The sequence below is a fragment of the Pseudorasbora parva genome, chromosome 12 (genome assembly GCF_024679245.1).
Source record: "Pseudorasbora parva isolate DD20220531a chromosome 12, ASM2467924v1, whole genome shotgun sequence".
Taxonomy (NCBI): Eukaryota; Metazoa; Chordata; class Actinopteri; order Cypriniformes; family Gobionidae; genus Pseudorasbora; species Pseudorasbora parva.
Window position 1 is genome coordinate 7,622,534 of NC_090183.1, and position 15,209 is coordinate 7,637,742.

General features: G+C 38.6%; 1 protein-coding gene across 1 annotated transcript in view; it reads left to right on the forward strand.

The window, feature by feature from the left end:
* LOC137093763 (protocadherin-9) overlaps positions 1 to 15,209 on the forward strand; it is a 367,001-nt gene that overhangs the window by 240,707 nt on the left and 111,085 nt on the right. The window contains exon 4 of the mRNA XM_067458609.1: positions 1,667 to 1,868. Coding sequence (XP_067314710.1) covers positions 1,667 to 1,868 — 202 coding nt within the window. The remainder of the gene's footprint in view (positions 1 to 1,666; positions 1,869 to 15,209) is intronic.

A 15,209-nucleotide genomic window follows, 5' to 3' on the forward strand; every position in this document is an offset into this window, starting at 1 on the left:
CATTACAGCAACTCAAACCATTCAGAAGTGTGGGCTCAGTTATATAAAAGCATATTACAAATAAATGCTGTTCTTTTGATTTTTCTATTGAAAATATGAAGCAGCAGAATGTTTTCAACATTGATAATAATCAGAAATGCTTCAGAAGCAGCAAATCATATAAGAATGATTCATTTTAAATCAGTATTTGTGGCACAACATTCTCAATTCTAGCAGAGTAAAATAATGAATTAACACATACTACCATTATAGCTTTACGCTGCATTCAGAGCATCACTGCACTCAAAAAAATGTATTAGTTGAATTTACTTAAAAAAGCAGCGTCAAGTTAGCCTGACAAGCCAGACCCACATCAAGATGTTTGGTCTGGAAACTCACTATTGTCAGCTCAATCCGAGGGGCGGATAAACGGTTGTCTTTCAAACTCCCTCTGCACGCGATAGGATAGCGCTACAACCAACCAGAGCAACGAAGGTGAAACAGAGCTTGTTGATAGATTAAACATTCGCCGTATCCGGTCGGCAAAACTCCGAACACATCTTCCCTTTTTAAGAATGACTTCAGTGCCGTTCTTTGTTCTTTTCTCAGAGAAAAGCTTAACTCCAAGTCTTCCAGAGTCGCGGTCAAAGCTGATTCGAAAGACCGCCGTTCGCCAGTTTCTGTGTTTACTAGAAGCACGCAAACGCAACTCGGCCGTCGTCATTATGGCCCCGCCCACCGACTCTATACACGATGTGATTGGCCCGGCAAGAGTTAGGCGATTACAGCTCAATTTATAGTTATATGAACAAAAGAATGTCAAGTAAAGCTGACAACATTTCTTTAAGTAATACAAACCATTTTAATTTGTCACTGTTACATAATATTTATATGTGTAGTTTACTAAAAAATGTTATATTACATTTATAAAAGTGTATTGTGTTAGGTGAACATATTTATCGATTTAATTTACCTTATTAAATTAACTATTTCTTCAACAAGTGAATTTTTAAAAATAAAATTCAAAAAGAGCTTAATTAAGGGCAGGACGTCCATCCAATAAATGTGTTTATATGAATGCCCACAGCCTAAACACAGGCACAGGAAATTTCAGAAACTCTTCTAAATGTCCAACATAACTGAACATTATACACTAGCATACACTAAAAACCTCTTTTCTTTTACTGAAAAACTAACTTTACTAAAATAACACTTTAATCCCTAAATTTATTCTCCAAATGCAGTCCCTTGCAAAGCATGCTGGGAACTACAGATCCACTGGCCAGTTTGTTTGTTTCACTCAACAATGTTAAGTTGACTGAACAAACACTTATTATGTAAAGCGGGTTTGTGCGGGTTAAGTGATGTGAACAAGCATGACTTGAGTGCAACTAACAACAGTGCAAGTTAATTTTTTGAGTGTGTGCACGTCACACGCATGTTCTTTAGTGAAGAGGGATTTGTAATGTGAAACGTGACTTGTATTTGCTGTGCTCAGGGACAATTTTGACCAAAAAACCCCCCCAAAAACATCCTATTTGTTCATCTCTATAAAAGTGAACCAATCCCCATTCAATTTGCAATTAAGTATCAATCCGCAATATTGACTGAAAGTCGCTGGTTGATTGAGAAACAACGAGACAAGCATTAACATGTGGCTCTGTCTCTCTGCTCTCTGGTCTTATAGTCGCAGCGGCGCGTCACGTTTCACCTGCCGGATGGGTCTCAGGAAAGCTGCAGTGACAGTGAGCTGGGGGACCATGAGCCTGTGGGCAGTGGGCCGCTCATCTCACACCCTCTTCCTCTGGTGCAGGCGCAGGACGACTTCTACGAGCAGGCCTCCCCGGACAAAAGGACCGAAGCGGACGGCAACTCGGACCCCAACTCCGGTGAGTGCGCTGAAAGATGTTTCCAGGGCAAATCTTCGGATCTGTCTGTAGTTACACCCCACGTTCCAGATCTCTGAACTGAACCGAGCAGGAGGAGCTCAGCCAGAAAGGAAGATTAATATCACAGATGATGGTTTTCATTATACGCCTTCCCGCTCAATATGTACAACAGTTTAATGTTCTGCAATAACGGTTCACAATGTAAATAGTGCTCGCGATACACTCAATGAAGTTTGCACAAGTGAATATAGCTGTAATAAATAAGAGATGGGTAGAGGCAAAACCACATAATTATGCATATTTGTGCAGAAATGCAGTAAGTGCATTAAGAGATTCAGAAGTAATGTGTAATGCTGTAAATAAGCTCTTCTCACTAAATTTACACCTCATGTTATTTTTTTTTCTGTCCATGTTGAACTTAATGTATAAAGTGACAGAATGTCTATTCCTCAGAATATATTTGTTTTATTATTTAGTGGGATTCACTTTAGATGAAGGCAGTTTTGCCACTTTTTGTGTCTGGTTAGGACTTTTAGATGGCAAAATGAGTCCGGTTGATATCATTCTACCAGTAGTAGAAGCTGTTTTATAACATATATAAAATGTATGGATAAATCTTGCATACCAGGTCACATTTCACCACCCCAAAATACACTAAATATATGGCATAAAGAAGATGAAGGGCATAATATAAAAATATATTAAATGTATAAAAACTTAAATATCTTCAATTATAATGTGTTTTGCATTGTGGTTATCATTTTTTTTTCTGTTGAAAGTACTAAATTATCATAAAATTGATATCCTAATACAAAAATTCCTATCTAAAATTGCCTTTTTATATGTTCAGGAAAATATCATTTATTTTGATTTGGGAGTGAGATATGTCCTGAATATTGCTCAGAAAATGCCCCAAAAATCTTTGATTGAGCTTAATGCAAAACGATTACAGTAAAGAAATGAAAGCAGAAGTGTGTGTGCGCATGTGTGAAAGAGAGAAAGCTGAATTGAAGGGAAAATAACTGTTTGTAGCATTACTCATTTAAGCATTATGAACCACGAGAACCTTCGTTCTTACCTTGAGGAAAACTAGGAAAGGTCGGTCAAAAGAAAACATTTGATTTATATGTTTTTGTCCTTAATATGTCACCGTAGGGTATGAGGTCACGTCCTGCATGAAAAGAGCCGTGATGGAAGTATGTGTATTTATACGCTAATGGTCAGTCACGTCTCTCTGGGCTGAGAGAGCGTAGCTTGTACGTACTTGATTTATTTAGCGATGATTTCCCTGTTGGGGTCTCATGCGGCAAAGATGTTCAGTTTTTATATTTCCAGCGATAGCACTCCATGACCTACTTTTCCCATCACAGAGAGCCATAGATCTGCTCCAGCACCTGTGTCGCCCAAGGTCAGAGAGAGTTAACACATGCACGTTTGTGCCTTACGATTCATGTGAACAAGTTTTTGAACTGTACAGTGAGAGCTTGGACACTTTTTTTTTGCGGCAGGATATTCTCCGATTTTTCCATGCCCCTTTTACGGGTCTCTAAAGATCCATTAACGACAGGCATGCTATCTGTGAGACTTCACGTCTTTTCTTGCTATTAATATGATATTGGAAGTGTGATCTAGTGCAGGGCGGCAAGACTCAAGTGTCTCCTTTTAATTTGAGGAGGGGGGAGCTCAGAAACAATCATTTGCATAAGGTAGGTGATAATTGCTCTTTTTAATGGAATTGATGGTGGTGTACACACCAATTATCTACAAGCTCTTAAGCCTGGTAATTAATTAGCACGCAAATGGCCGCGGTGCCATAGAGACCGGCACATAATCAAATATTGGACACACACAGGGGCTATATTGGGAGCATCACCAGGCTCGGATGGCAACATCAATTAGAGGTCAGTAAGAGATGAGACGAACAAATCCAACTGAGTTTCTTTTACGTCACAGATTTCAGTAGCACAGGGAATAGAAAACTCTACATTAGGAAACTTTGGCAACTTTCCAATTTCAATGCATGGGTAGATGTATAGACAGCTGGAATGGATGTTTCTACCAAAGTCAGAACACAAAGATGAGTCATTTCAGACAAACCGGCTGAAAGATGGATGACTAGTTTCTAAAACACAGGTGAACCTTAGGCGAATAAAGCATGTGTGTATCGGTGTTAAATGAAAGCGGGCTGTAGTATCAAGCCCTGTCCGCTTGCCTCAGTATGGATCGGTGTGCATTGCTGAAGTCTGAAGAGATGTTCGCACACACCAGTTTCATTAATTAAGCATATGAAAAGTTCATCTAGGCTCCCGCTGCACAGTCTGTGAGAATACTGCAGTGCAGCAAAAAGTTTATTTCACTCAACTTATGAACTGGCCCTTCTTTGAAGTTTGTGTGTGTGTGTGTGTGTGTGTGTGTGTGTGTGTGTGTGTGTGTGTGTGTGTGTGTGTGTGTGTGTACTTATCTACCTATCTAACAGGGGACCTTGGTGTAATCAAACACTCACCAACAGGGCACCACAAAGCCACGAGGGGACATTTTTTTCAGGTCCCCTGGTGGGCAATCTTTAAATCATGTTAAAAATCAAGTAAAAAACGCTGTGGGGAAGTTTTGTATTTTTTACAACTTTTGACCAAGTGGGGTGTTTGTGTGTGTGTGTGTAGTCATACTCAGCAGCTCCCCTGTAGGCTGTAGCAGGATCTGTAATGGCCCTTAAACACCCGTCGTTCACACTCCTCTATTGTTTGAAAGGCCGGCTGTCCCAGAGAGGCTCTGAGACTCTAAAGCTGCTGTTTAACAGGCTGCTTACTAAAGGAACAAGTATACACATCTCTTTTTAAGATACTCCGACTAGTTTTAAACCTTGCATTCCATTTAAATGAAATGCTACACAGATTCCAAGAAAAAAAAAGGATTTAAAAATCGAAACAACCAGGATGTAATTAGAAATAAATCTGCTATCAAAATGTGTGTGTCTTCAGTTTCTATAAATAAATCTTGCAAATACCATCCATCATGGCCGTGCACAGACTGTAAAGTTTTATTGAATTATTGCGGGATCTCATTCAATGCTTTCAGAATCTTTACTTAAAAAAAAAAAAAAAAAAAAAAAATTATATATATATATATATATATATATATATATATATATATATATATATATATATATATATATATATATATATATATATATATATATATATATATATATATATATATATATATATATATATATATATATATTTTAAATATATATTAATACAAATTATTTTTATATTAACATATTTGAATAGCAGTAGTCTTTATATTGAAAAACAGTGTATTATTTTTTTTTTTTTTCAAATACAAAATAGACCAAAAATAGTACAAACTTTGCTAAAGTGATTGTTTTAAACAAGTGTTAACATAGATATTATAAAAATATAATAAAACAAATATTTAATTTGTTTTAAGTATTTGCATAAATGTCTGACTTTTGTCCCATGTAAAAAGTTGTAAAAGGCCAACCTTATAAAAGCTTTTTTAAATAAACCTCTACAAAAATCTACTTTGGTCCCTGTCAGATGCCAGATGGTGAAGTGGGACGTCTGTTTGGTTGTTTTACCATTTCTTCGTTTTTTTTTTCATTTTGACTTCCAAAATCTTTTTACAGTGTATTTTCATGGCAGGAACTGGTGTTTTGGTGTTATGAGCATTGCCATTACATTTAGAGATAGTCAGAATGTTAAATACTCTTAAATGTAAAAGTAACCAAACAAGTGCCGCACATTGACATCTAACAAGGGACCAGTCCCCACAGAGATGGCAATGTCTGAAATCTTGTCCTTTTTCTGGTCATTGTGAGGAAAACTCTGATTTGGTAGGTTTAGGGTCAGGGGAGAGAATAGAGTATGTACAGTATAAACATTATTATGGCTATGAAATGTCCCCATAAGGCATGAAAATACAATGTGTGTGTGTTGCAGATTGGATGTAAGTATACACCCACATGTTGATGTATAAATATTATGTTAAGTGTTTATAAATGACTGTTTTAAGAGTTTGGGTTTGGTAAGATTTTTAAATGTAAAAAAAAAAACATTGACTGCAAAAGCTTTTGTAAATCTTGATTTGAACATTCACTATTTTTTTCATATCCTGAAAAAAAAAAATGCATCCCAGTTTCTACAAAAATAATAAGCAGTACATAAAATAATAAGCGGTTGTAAACATTGATAATAATCATAAGTGTTTCTTGAGCTGCAGATCAACTCATCAGAATGATTTCTGAAGGATCATGTGACTCTGAAGACTGGAGTAATGATGCTGAAAATTGTCATCATGATCACATTTTGAAATGCTATTAAAATAAATCAGTTTTTACTGCATTTTAATAACAAATAAATGCAGCTTTTGTGAAAAGTCAGTATTGAAAAACTCTTACTGACCCCAAACTTACAATGGTGTCTGTAGGAAATCAAAAGGTCAAATATAGTTTAGAGTCATTATACAAAAATGTGAGGCGATGGAATGCTGCGATTCAACCAATCAGAATCCAGTATTTATAATAGTACACAGGCACTTATTCAAGGTCACAGATAATGTGAAAACGTGAGCTTTACGTATACCTGAATCCAGAAACGTCACACAATGCTCTCTCTGAAGCGCGGTTAACAATAGCAGTGAAAACAGACGCCTCTGTGGGTCGCCTGCCATGGAACGCTGATTTCTAGTATGTGGAGCCATTGTGTGCGGCGCTCAAATCTCTCTATGCCTGCATGCTCCGTGAGTTCAGGAAGCAGCCTTCTGTAAAAACTGGCTGTGAGGATTAATTTGTCAACTTCTGATGATCTGTACCAACCACAGGGGAACGGAGGGTTTCAGGTTGTTGTGCAGATTGAATTAATCTCCGAAGTTGCGAGCATTTCTCTTTCATTTCCTTTCTTCGGTGTTTACCCCGGCTCGAGCATTAAAGTTGTTTGTTACCTCTTGCAGTCGTCACGTAGAACCACAAGCTTTGGGTTTCTGAATGCTGCTGACAGGACTGTCAACGTCAATTCCTGGCAACAACCCTAAGAACACAGGGAAACGTGTATCTGAGTGGGTTCCATTTGGACTCGGCGGGAGATCCCGACATGTGTAGGCTTCAGAAAGCTGATTTCCTTCGCCACAAAGAAACATGTGAACAAAAGCAACCCTCTGAGATGATAATTACGGGATACGGTTAAGCTCTACAATTCGAGGGTTTGGAAAAAAAGAGAAACAAAAAAAAACTTTGAGCATTTGTAAGAAAGCGACCGCGAGCTAATGTTCAAGCTGCAGCAGTTGTGTTCGTGAGCCAATATGTGCCTTGTTCTTGCTTTGGCATTCAGAGGCGAATTTATTCTACCTTTATTCCATGCAGCTGTTGTTAATTGCGAGTACATATGCATTAGTATCTAATTAGCAATTATGCAGATTGACTAATTATTTTTATGCTTTCAATCAAAAGGTATTAAGCTAGCGTGTGCTAATTGTAGGTCAGCGCTTCATGCGCTGCTACTTCATTCTGACATTTAAAAAATAACTTGTTTATCAAGAAGCAAGTGTGCACAAGATTTTTTGACATGACTTCATGTGTGTAATTTAAAAGCTCGAAAGGCTAATTCTAATCTTATGGGCTTTTGCAAAAAAAAAAAAAAAAACGTTTTAAATGCTTTGCAATTTCAACGTCCCCTGGAATAATTACCCGCATTTATTCTCAGGTTGCTGCTCTGCAAATGTACAGTTTAATTTGCAATCTAATAACTCTGGGTTATAATTGGTGGTTGAGATGCTGGTGACTATTCAAATATGGCAGACACACACAATAACCCATAGCTGTTTATTTATTGATGCATGATTCGATGCCTTGGGTTTATGGTTCAGTTCAGGTCATTAAAGATTAAATCGGCTGAAGCGGCTGAAGCTCTTTTAGGGGGTTCCTGGGTAAACGATCGCTATCTTTAGTGTAGCATGTGTAGCAGAAAACTTTGAAAATCCCATTAATTAAACCTTACGGTATATTAACAGTTGCAAGAAAAAGTAATGTTTGCAGAATCTTTGAAAATGTGAATCGTTTTAACAAAATAAGAGAGATCATACAAAATGCATGTTATATTTTATTTAGTACCGTCCTGTGTAAGATATTTTACATAATTACTTATGTTTCTTCATGTAGTACTGTCCGTCGGAAGCAACAGAAGATACTTGCGTGTTTCCCCGAAAGACAAATTAAGTACAATTTACCTTGATCTTCAAATTCAAAGAGTTTTTACTCTTAATGCATCTTTGAACCTTGCAAATTGTTTTTTTTTTTTATTTTTTTATTTTTTTTATTTAAATAGTTGTGTTTGAGTCCCTCAACTGTCCTCAGTGTGAAACGATGGATCTCAAAATCACACAGTCACTGGCTCTTCGAAAACTGAAGAATTTTTGGGACCTGGAGGATTTTTCTGAAGAATGTTGCTCCGTTGAACTGCTCAGGACAAACAAGGGACCCCAGACAGCAACATAGTGTAGGCCCATATCCGGCCCACATCTGGTACGTGTTGAATCCACATGTACCAGATGTGGCCCGGATCTGGGCCGACACTTGCCCAGACTGAGCTCAGTCTTTTAAGATTGAACATTGGTCTGGGGAGTCTGCTATGTATTTTTTACTGCACACAAGGTGATAAATGAGAACCTTCAACCAATCAGACCAGTGATCCATCGCTTCTCTGTCCATCACTGTGTTAAATCTGCCAATTGCGCACCAGGTAGATAAGCCGGTTTGTGATTGGTCCCTGCAAATTTGTAACAGAAGCAGAATAAAACAATGTACAGGTGTTCAGCCTGAGCTGCAGGGCGAAATCAAATCGGCAGCAGGTCGGGCTGGGTTTACTCAGTCTAGGGCGACACTATTTGCTTTCTGGGACTCAAGAACAACCGTCACAAAAAACGACAACAAAAAACAGCCGTGGATCATCCATGGTATTACACACAGTATAAAGGTTCATACACTTTTCAATTTCAATTTCATTTTAATCAATTCAGCTATTTTTGTTGTCTTGTGGACTATATGTTTTATGTAAAATATCTTATTCAGGACGGTACTAAATAAAAAATAACATGCATTTTGTATGCTCTCGCTTGCTGTGTTAAAATTATTCACATTTTCACAGATTCTGCAAGGGTTCACCTACATTTTCATGCAACTGTAATAGTAAACCACATATTTGTTTTTCCTTGATTTGTTGCATGCATTATGCTATTTGTTGCATTTGATTTGGTTAAAAACGCATCCAAAGCGAACTTTTCTTCTAGGGAGTCCATTTGGATTGCGAGGCATACCACTTCATTCTTTTTTTTGCTCCCGTTCTTGAGAGTTTGGTTTTATAAAGTGCCTTTAAATAAATCATGTACGGTTTGTGTGCTACAAGACCCCATGAGAGCAGAAATCCACTCATATTATTCACGAGCACAGCTTCCGTTCACAGTGAAGTTAATGGTGGAGTCTAACGGAAAGATGTGGCGTGTTTTGTAACGTGTTTTTGAAGACTGCGGGATTGAACCGAATGCTGTCCGTGAACCGCCGTCCTCAGACGTCACAGCAGAAGGCTATAAAGACGAGCTTAGGTTGAAACACTGACTTGAAATGAGGTGATAAAACACAAAGGATTGTTAAATAATACAACCATGGATAAAAGTAGAACAAAACGATCGGATGTCACATTCACAGATGAATGGAATAATGTGGGTGAATATGTTCTATAACATTCATTTTATCATAATTTATGTATTATTTTTATTTGTATTAATACTTTTGATGTTTAAATCTATGGATATATTGGTACAATACACAATAGTGGTGCAGTTAAGAGAAGCTGTTATACCAGGTCTCCATTTTTCCCATAGTGTTTCTAAACAGAATCAATAACAATACATATAATTCAATAAGAACCGAAGCACTGAGTCATGGAAGCTGAGCGTGTTCACACTGCCTCTGTGGGAGAACATTCACACAGAGACAGGAGACACTGTACTCAAAGAGGAGTGTGGGGAAGATGAAGAACCCATGAATATCAAGGAGGACAGGAAGAGGGAGGTGCCTGGGAAAGAAGGCACATTCGTGGAGTAATGAGGATTCAAGGCAAATACGACTCTGTCAATCATTTGCCTTTGTGGAAATACTAAAATTAATTACCCCACGTTGGCAGGATGCCATGTTTGCTGTGCATGACTGGTAGCGCTGACAGCGGGCTAGGAGTGAGATGAATGAGTGATCGCAGGAAGGAGAGAGATTATGAATGTTTGACTGATGAATTTCTGTTTAATGTGGCAAAAAGAGAATGGTGGGTGTGGTAGAGTATTGTAGTATAGTGAAGTATTGTTCATGTTGAATAACACTCCAACATGTCAAACATCAGCCTTCAGAGTCAAATATAATAATGGTAAATGCTAATGTGTCTAATAGCTCTTTCTTTTCACATAATACAGTCATTCCAACGCAATTTAATAGTTCATATCCAGTTATGTATTTGGTAAGTAGTCAGGTTATTAGTGGGATAATAACATTAGATTAGCTGGACATTACCAGGTTAATTTTGTAAACAGCTAACTGAATAATATAGATATTTTGTAGCGCATATTCATTCACTTCTACAGCCTTTGTAATGTAGTTTTAAAAGCATTTGCAGTTTGTTGTTGTCAAATGGACATACACCTGCCTTAAAAAAGTTGTATTTGTTTATGGCGTATAGATGCATGTATTTACCTTCTCATACATTTTCCTTTTTTCCTTCTTCCTTCAGGGTAGCTGGCAGCATCCAAGCGCTTAACTTTAATTTTATGCAGTACCATGGCAAGGGGAAGGGCTCTTTTATGCAATTAACTAATTAATCTAATTACCAAGTTCATAATTAATTGTGTAATTAAAAAGATTTCATTTCGATCCCACCTACAGCGTGAAAGTGCCACTGCCGCACAAACTATCAGGAACTGCAGCCAGAGCTTCTGTTCACGTTGTGTCAACAGGGTCTGATTACACGATTCAATCAACTGCTTTTTGCCTTGATTGTTACAGTTTGATTTGTTAATGATGCTTTGAGAAAATCATGCTTAAAAAGCTGAAAGCACATTTGTGTAGTTAAGCTTTAAAAGGGACCTATTTTGCCGTTTTTCAAAGTCAAATTTTGTTTTTGGGTTCTAGTTGACATTATTGCATCTCCTCTCTTCACAGTCTCTCAGTTTAGGTCTGGTCTCTGAAGCCCCTCCTTCTGAAAAGTGCAATGTGCTCTGATTGGTCAGCTGAGCCAGTGTGTTGTGATTGGTCAAGCACTTTGAGTGTGTCTCTGCATTGCACACTACTAACTAGGGTATCTGTACTAAGTATGTTTCTACATTTGTACTCCGTCCACCACTGGCTAATAAACTAGCGTCTTGCTAGCTTGCAAATCTCGGTTGATAGCTCACTGGCTTGCAAACAAACAAACAACAGGCTTGCTCAAAAGTTGTGCATTGAAAGTAAGCTTTACCGTGATCGTTGTACACTTTATTTTACAACTAGTTACTCGAACTTACCGACAGACTCCATCATCGACTCCAGCAACGAGGTGGCCGTATCGATACCTCCTCCTTTTCCCAAACTCGCTGGTCTGTGTCTGTAGATGGCGTCCATCATATCGACCCACTTCCATTTCTTTCTGTGAACACCACTCCGGCTGTTGTGGTCTTTCACCTTACGGTAATCACTCTGCAGTTTCTTACTTTTAATGCCGCACTGCTCGGACATCCGCTGAAACCCCTCGATAGCCATCCTTTCAGAAACATGCTGAAAAACCTTTTTGTTTCTCACCATGCCATCAAGTTCCCTTTGTACCCCTTCTTCTCTGAAGATACCCAGCAATGTCTGCACCTCCTGGGTCGACCACTGTAACGTCAAGCTGCGCGCCGAAATTGTTTTGCAATCTTGTGATTTAAAAATGGCGCCTCTTGCATTGTCGATCCCCCTGTCGCACGCACAAGTGACGATTCTCTGTCAACCAATCAGCGTTCTGCAGTGAGTCTAGCTCCACCCTTTAGTACCGTACCACTGTGCTATAGATACCCCAATGGAAGGGTACCAAAAAAAGTGGTACCGTACGGTTCGGCATTTTGCGGCCAGTCACAACATTTGACAGTGGAAACACAAATAAATGCATACCGTACTGTACCGTACCGAACATCAACGTCATCGTTCTCAGCCACTCCCTCTGTTCGCTGATTGGACAGTTTAAAATTTGAAAAAATAAAATTTTACCAGAAGTATGTAGGATGACGGAGCAAGGCTATACATATTGTCCCTTTAAGCAACAAAGCTTAATAGAAATAGAGCATCTTTAAAATTAAAATATAATTCCTAAGATTATTAAAAGTTTGACCTGTCTGTTAATAAAGTGTGATAAATGTTGTTAATTAGGTGAGAAATGTGTGGATCCTGAAAAAAAGTGCAAGCGAAGAAACCTACTGTGTAAACTAGCGCCGTGTTGTGCGCTAGTGGATGTTTACCGGGTGTGGGAGCGCATTTTATTTGACGAGTTTATGAACTTGATCTGATCTGTATGATGCTATTATCATCCCTCCCACATTTTTGGCTTCTAGCAGGTAAAGATTTCATGAGCGCGTTCATGATTCAGACAGATACCAGCTGAAGTGAGAGGAGGCGGTGAAGTAAAGCAAAGGGAACTGCTCGGAAAATGTCACTCGCAAGGTCACAATTCGCTCTCAATGAGAGGTAAGAGTGAAATAAAGAGCAGGTGGAGTCACCACTGCTCAAAGCAAGTAGTTTCACTATTAATTCACTGATTTATTCGTTTTAAACAGTAATGGAGACACATTGTGTTGCTGTTAAACAGAGTAAGGTGCTTGGGAAAAACTAGAATACAGCCTGCGTCCGCCCACACCTACAAATCAAAAAGACTTTTGGACGTACTCAGTTCTCAAACTATACTAACGCATGTTTGCTCGGCCCACATGTGCCAAGCACATCTGATCGGCAGTCCAGATGTGAAGCGTCTCGGCCTTGATACCGTTTGCCAAACGGAACGCAGACAAGCACTTCTGCTTTGTCAACATTTCATCCGAGCTCCCAAAGAAAACAAACAAAGGCAGAAGTGCGATTGTGTGCGCGTGTGGGCGTGTGCGGGAGAGTGCGAGATGATTTAAGCTCTTATGGGGAATCATGCTGTTGCGGTGTCATTTCTCGAGCCTCCACGCTATGCGAAAGTCGCGGTTCAGAGTGCGTTTTTCTCTGATACCCACCAAAGCAAGGTGTTAGGCGTCTGCTGCGGCTTTGAAAGACCGTGCATTCATTTATATTTAAATCTTCCTTCCCTGTGGTGAATAAAGTGTCGGCGAGCTGTTTTCAACCCTTTTAACACGTGATTCAAAGCGTTTAGTGGGAGCATCAAAGAGTAACAAGGGAAGATGTTTATTAATGCCGGAGCAGGAAGCGTGCAGGTGAAAGGCATAGGCTGTCAGGACGTGATGGCTCTGGGCCATGAACTGGTCGCTTTTTGTACCCGTGAGTGTGTGTGTGTGTGTGTGTGTTCATACCGGGCCAATGGTTCTTTCTGATGGCGGGATGTCGGACCAAGCGCTTGGGGGGGCCAAGGGTGTTGATGCTAAATGTGGAGAGGAGAGATTGTTATGTTTTCTAGCATGAAAACGGAAGCACTTTTACCATCCATCATTGATGAGTTTGAGAAGATGGGTAATTCCCTCGTCATGCTTCGGAGCCCGGTATGACTCACTGGATCGACACACGCTCATACACACCAATGCATAACATTCATCTGTCAGTGACTTATGACTGTAAAAACCTGCTCTTAACTCACTCGTACAAACTGTCCTTCAGTTCATGTTTGCACCAACAACTCTTCAGGAAATGCATATACAAAATGATGCATTTATTTGTTTATTTATTTATTTATTTATTTATTTATTTATTTATTTATTTATTTATTTATTTATTTGATCAAATATAACACCAATGTTGTGAAATATTATTATAATTTCAAATAACTGTTTTTCTATTTTAATACAATTTGAAATATAATTAGTTTTTGTGATCAAAGCTGAATTTTCAGCATCATTACTCCAGTCTTCAGTGTCACATGATCCTTCAGAAATCATTCGGATATGATGATTTGCTCAAGAAACATGTCATATCTTCAATGTTCAAAATAATTAAACTGCTTAGTTTTGTGGAAACCTTGATGAAGTTTGTTTTTTTCAGGATTTTTGATGAATGGAAAGTTAGAAAGATCAGCATTTATTTCACAGATTCTTTTGTAACATTGAAATAGTCTCTACAGTAACTTTGGTTACATCCGTGCTGAATTTCATCCCAAAAATCGTACTGGAAGAGTTAGAATTATGTCTTTTGTTCCTCTGTTATTTGACTTTTGTCATTTTTAAACATTCTCAAAATGCTCACATGTTCATAGAATATGGAATTGTGTATTTTGCATTGCATTTCACACACACACACACACACACACACACACACACACACACACACACACACACACACACACACACACACACACACACACACACACACACACACACACACACACACACACATACACAATGATATCATATGTATTTAATATATTTTGAAATATTGTGCATTGTGTAGCTATTTAGCTAATCTGTCATCATCCTGGATATGTGAAACTCATATTTTAAAATGCTACAAAGGTAGTAGTAAATGCATTAATTTCATAAATGAAACATCTTCCTGCATCAAATTCTGACACTGCCGGTTGACAAACTGTTAAATATCTGGATATGTTTTGAACTTCCCTATGCACATCTGGCTGTAGCAGACAGGACTGCAAAATGAAAAATGACCCTGAAACATTAAATTGTATGTCCTTCCAGGAACAGAATGAAGTACTTGGCCCTCATGTCCAAGGGCTCCTGTAGGATGTTGGCCCCTTCCTGCCGTTTGATTGGCCCCTCAGGCTCAGTGCCTGCCACTGCTGCCCACTCGACAGGACAGGTTCTGCCATCATATTCTGCCCATCTGCCACTAGTCACAAGCAGCACAAAAGCCCCGTTTGAAGGCATTATGTTGACAGTCCATCTCAACAATAGCCCATTGTTTATTGAATTAGTGGAGGGATGTCCTGCCAGTGGCATTCCGATCCATTTCGTAATATGAACTGCACACTTGAGATTCACTCCTAATGTCAGTTTACTGGTGGTAAATGGATGACTTTGCGCTGCTAAACAAATAGCATAGGAAAAAGACAAATTGAATTTCTGCTGAATATCATGGGAAATATAAAATTATCCCTTAGTCTACGGCCTGCTAAT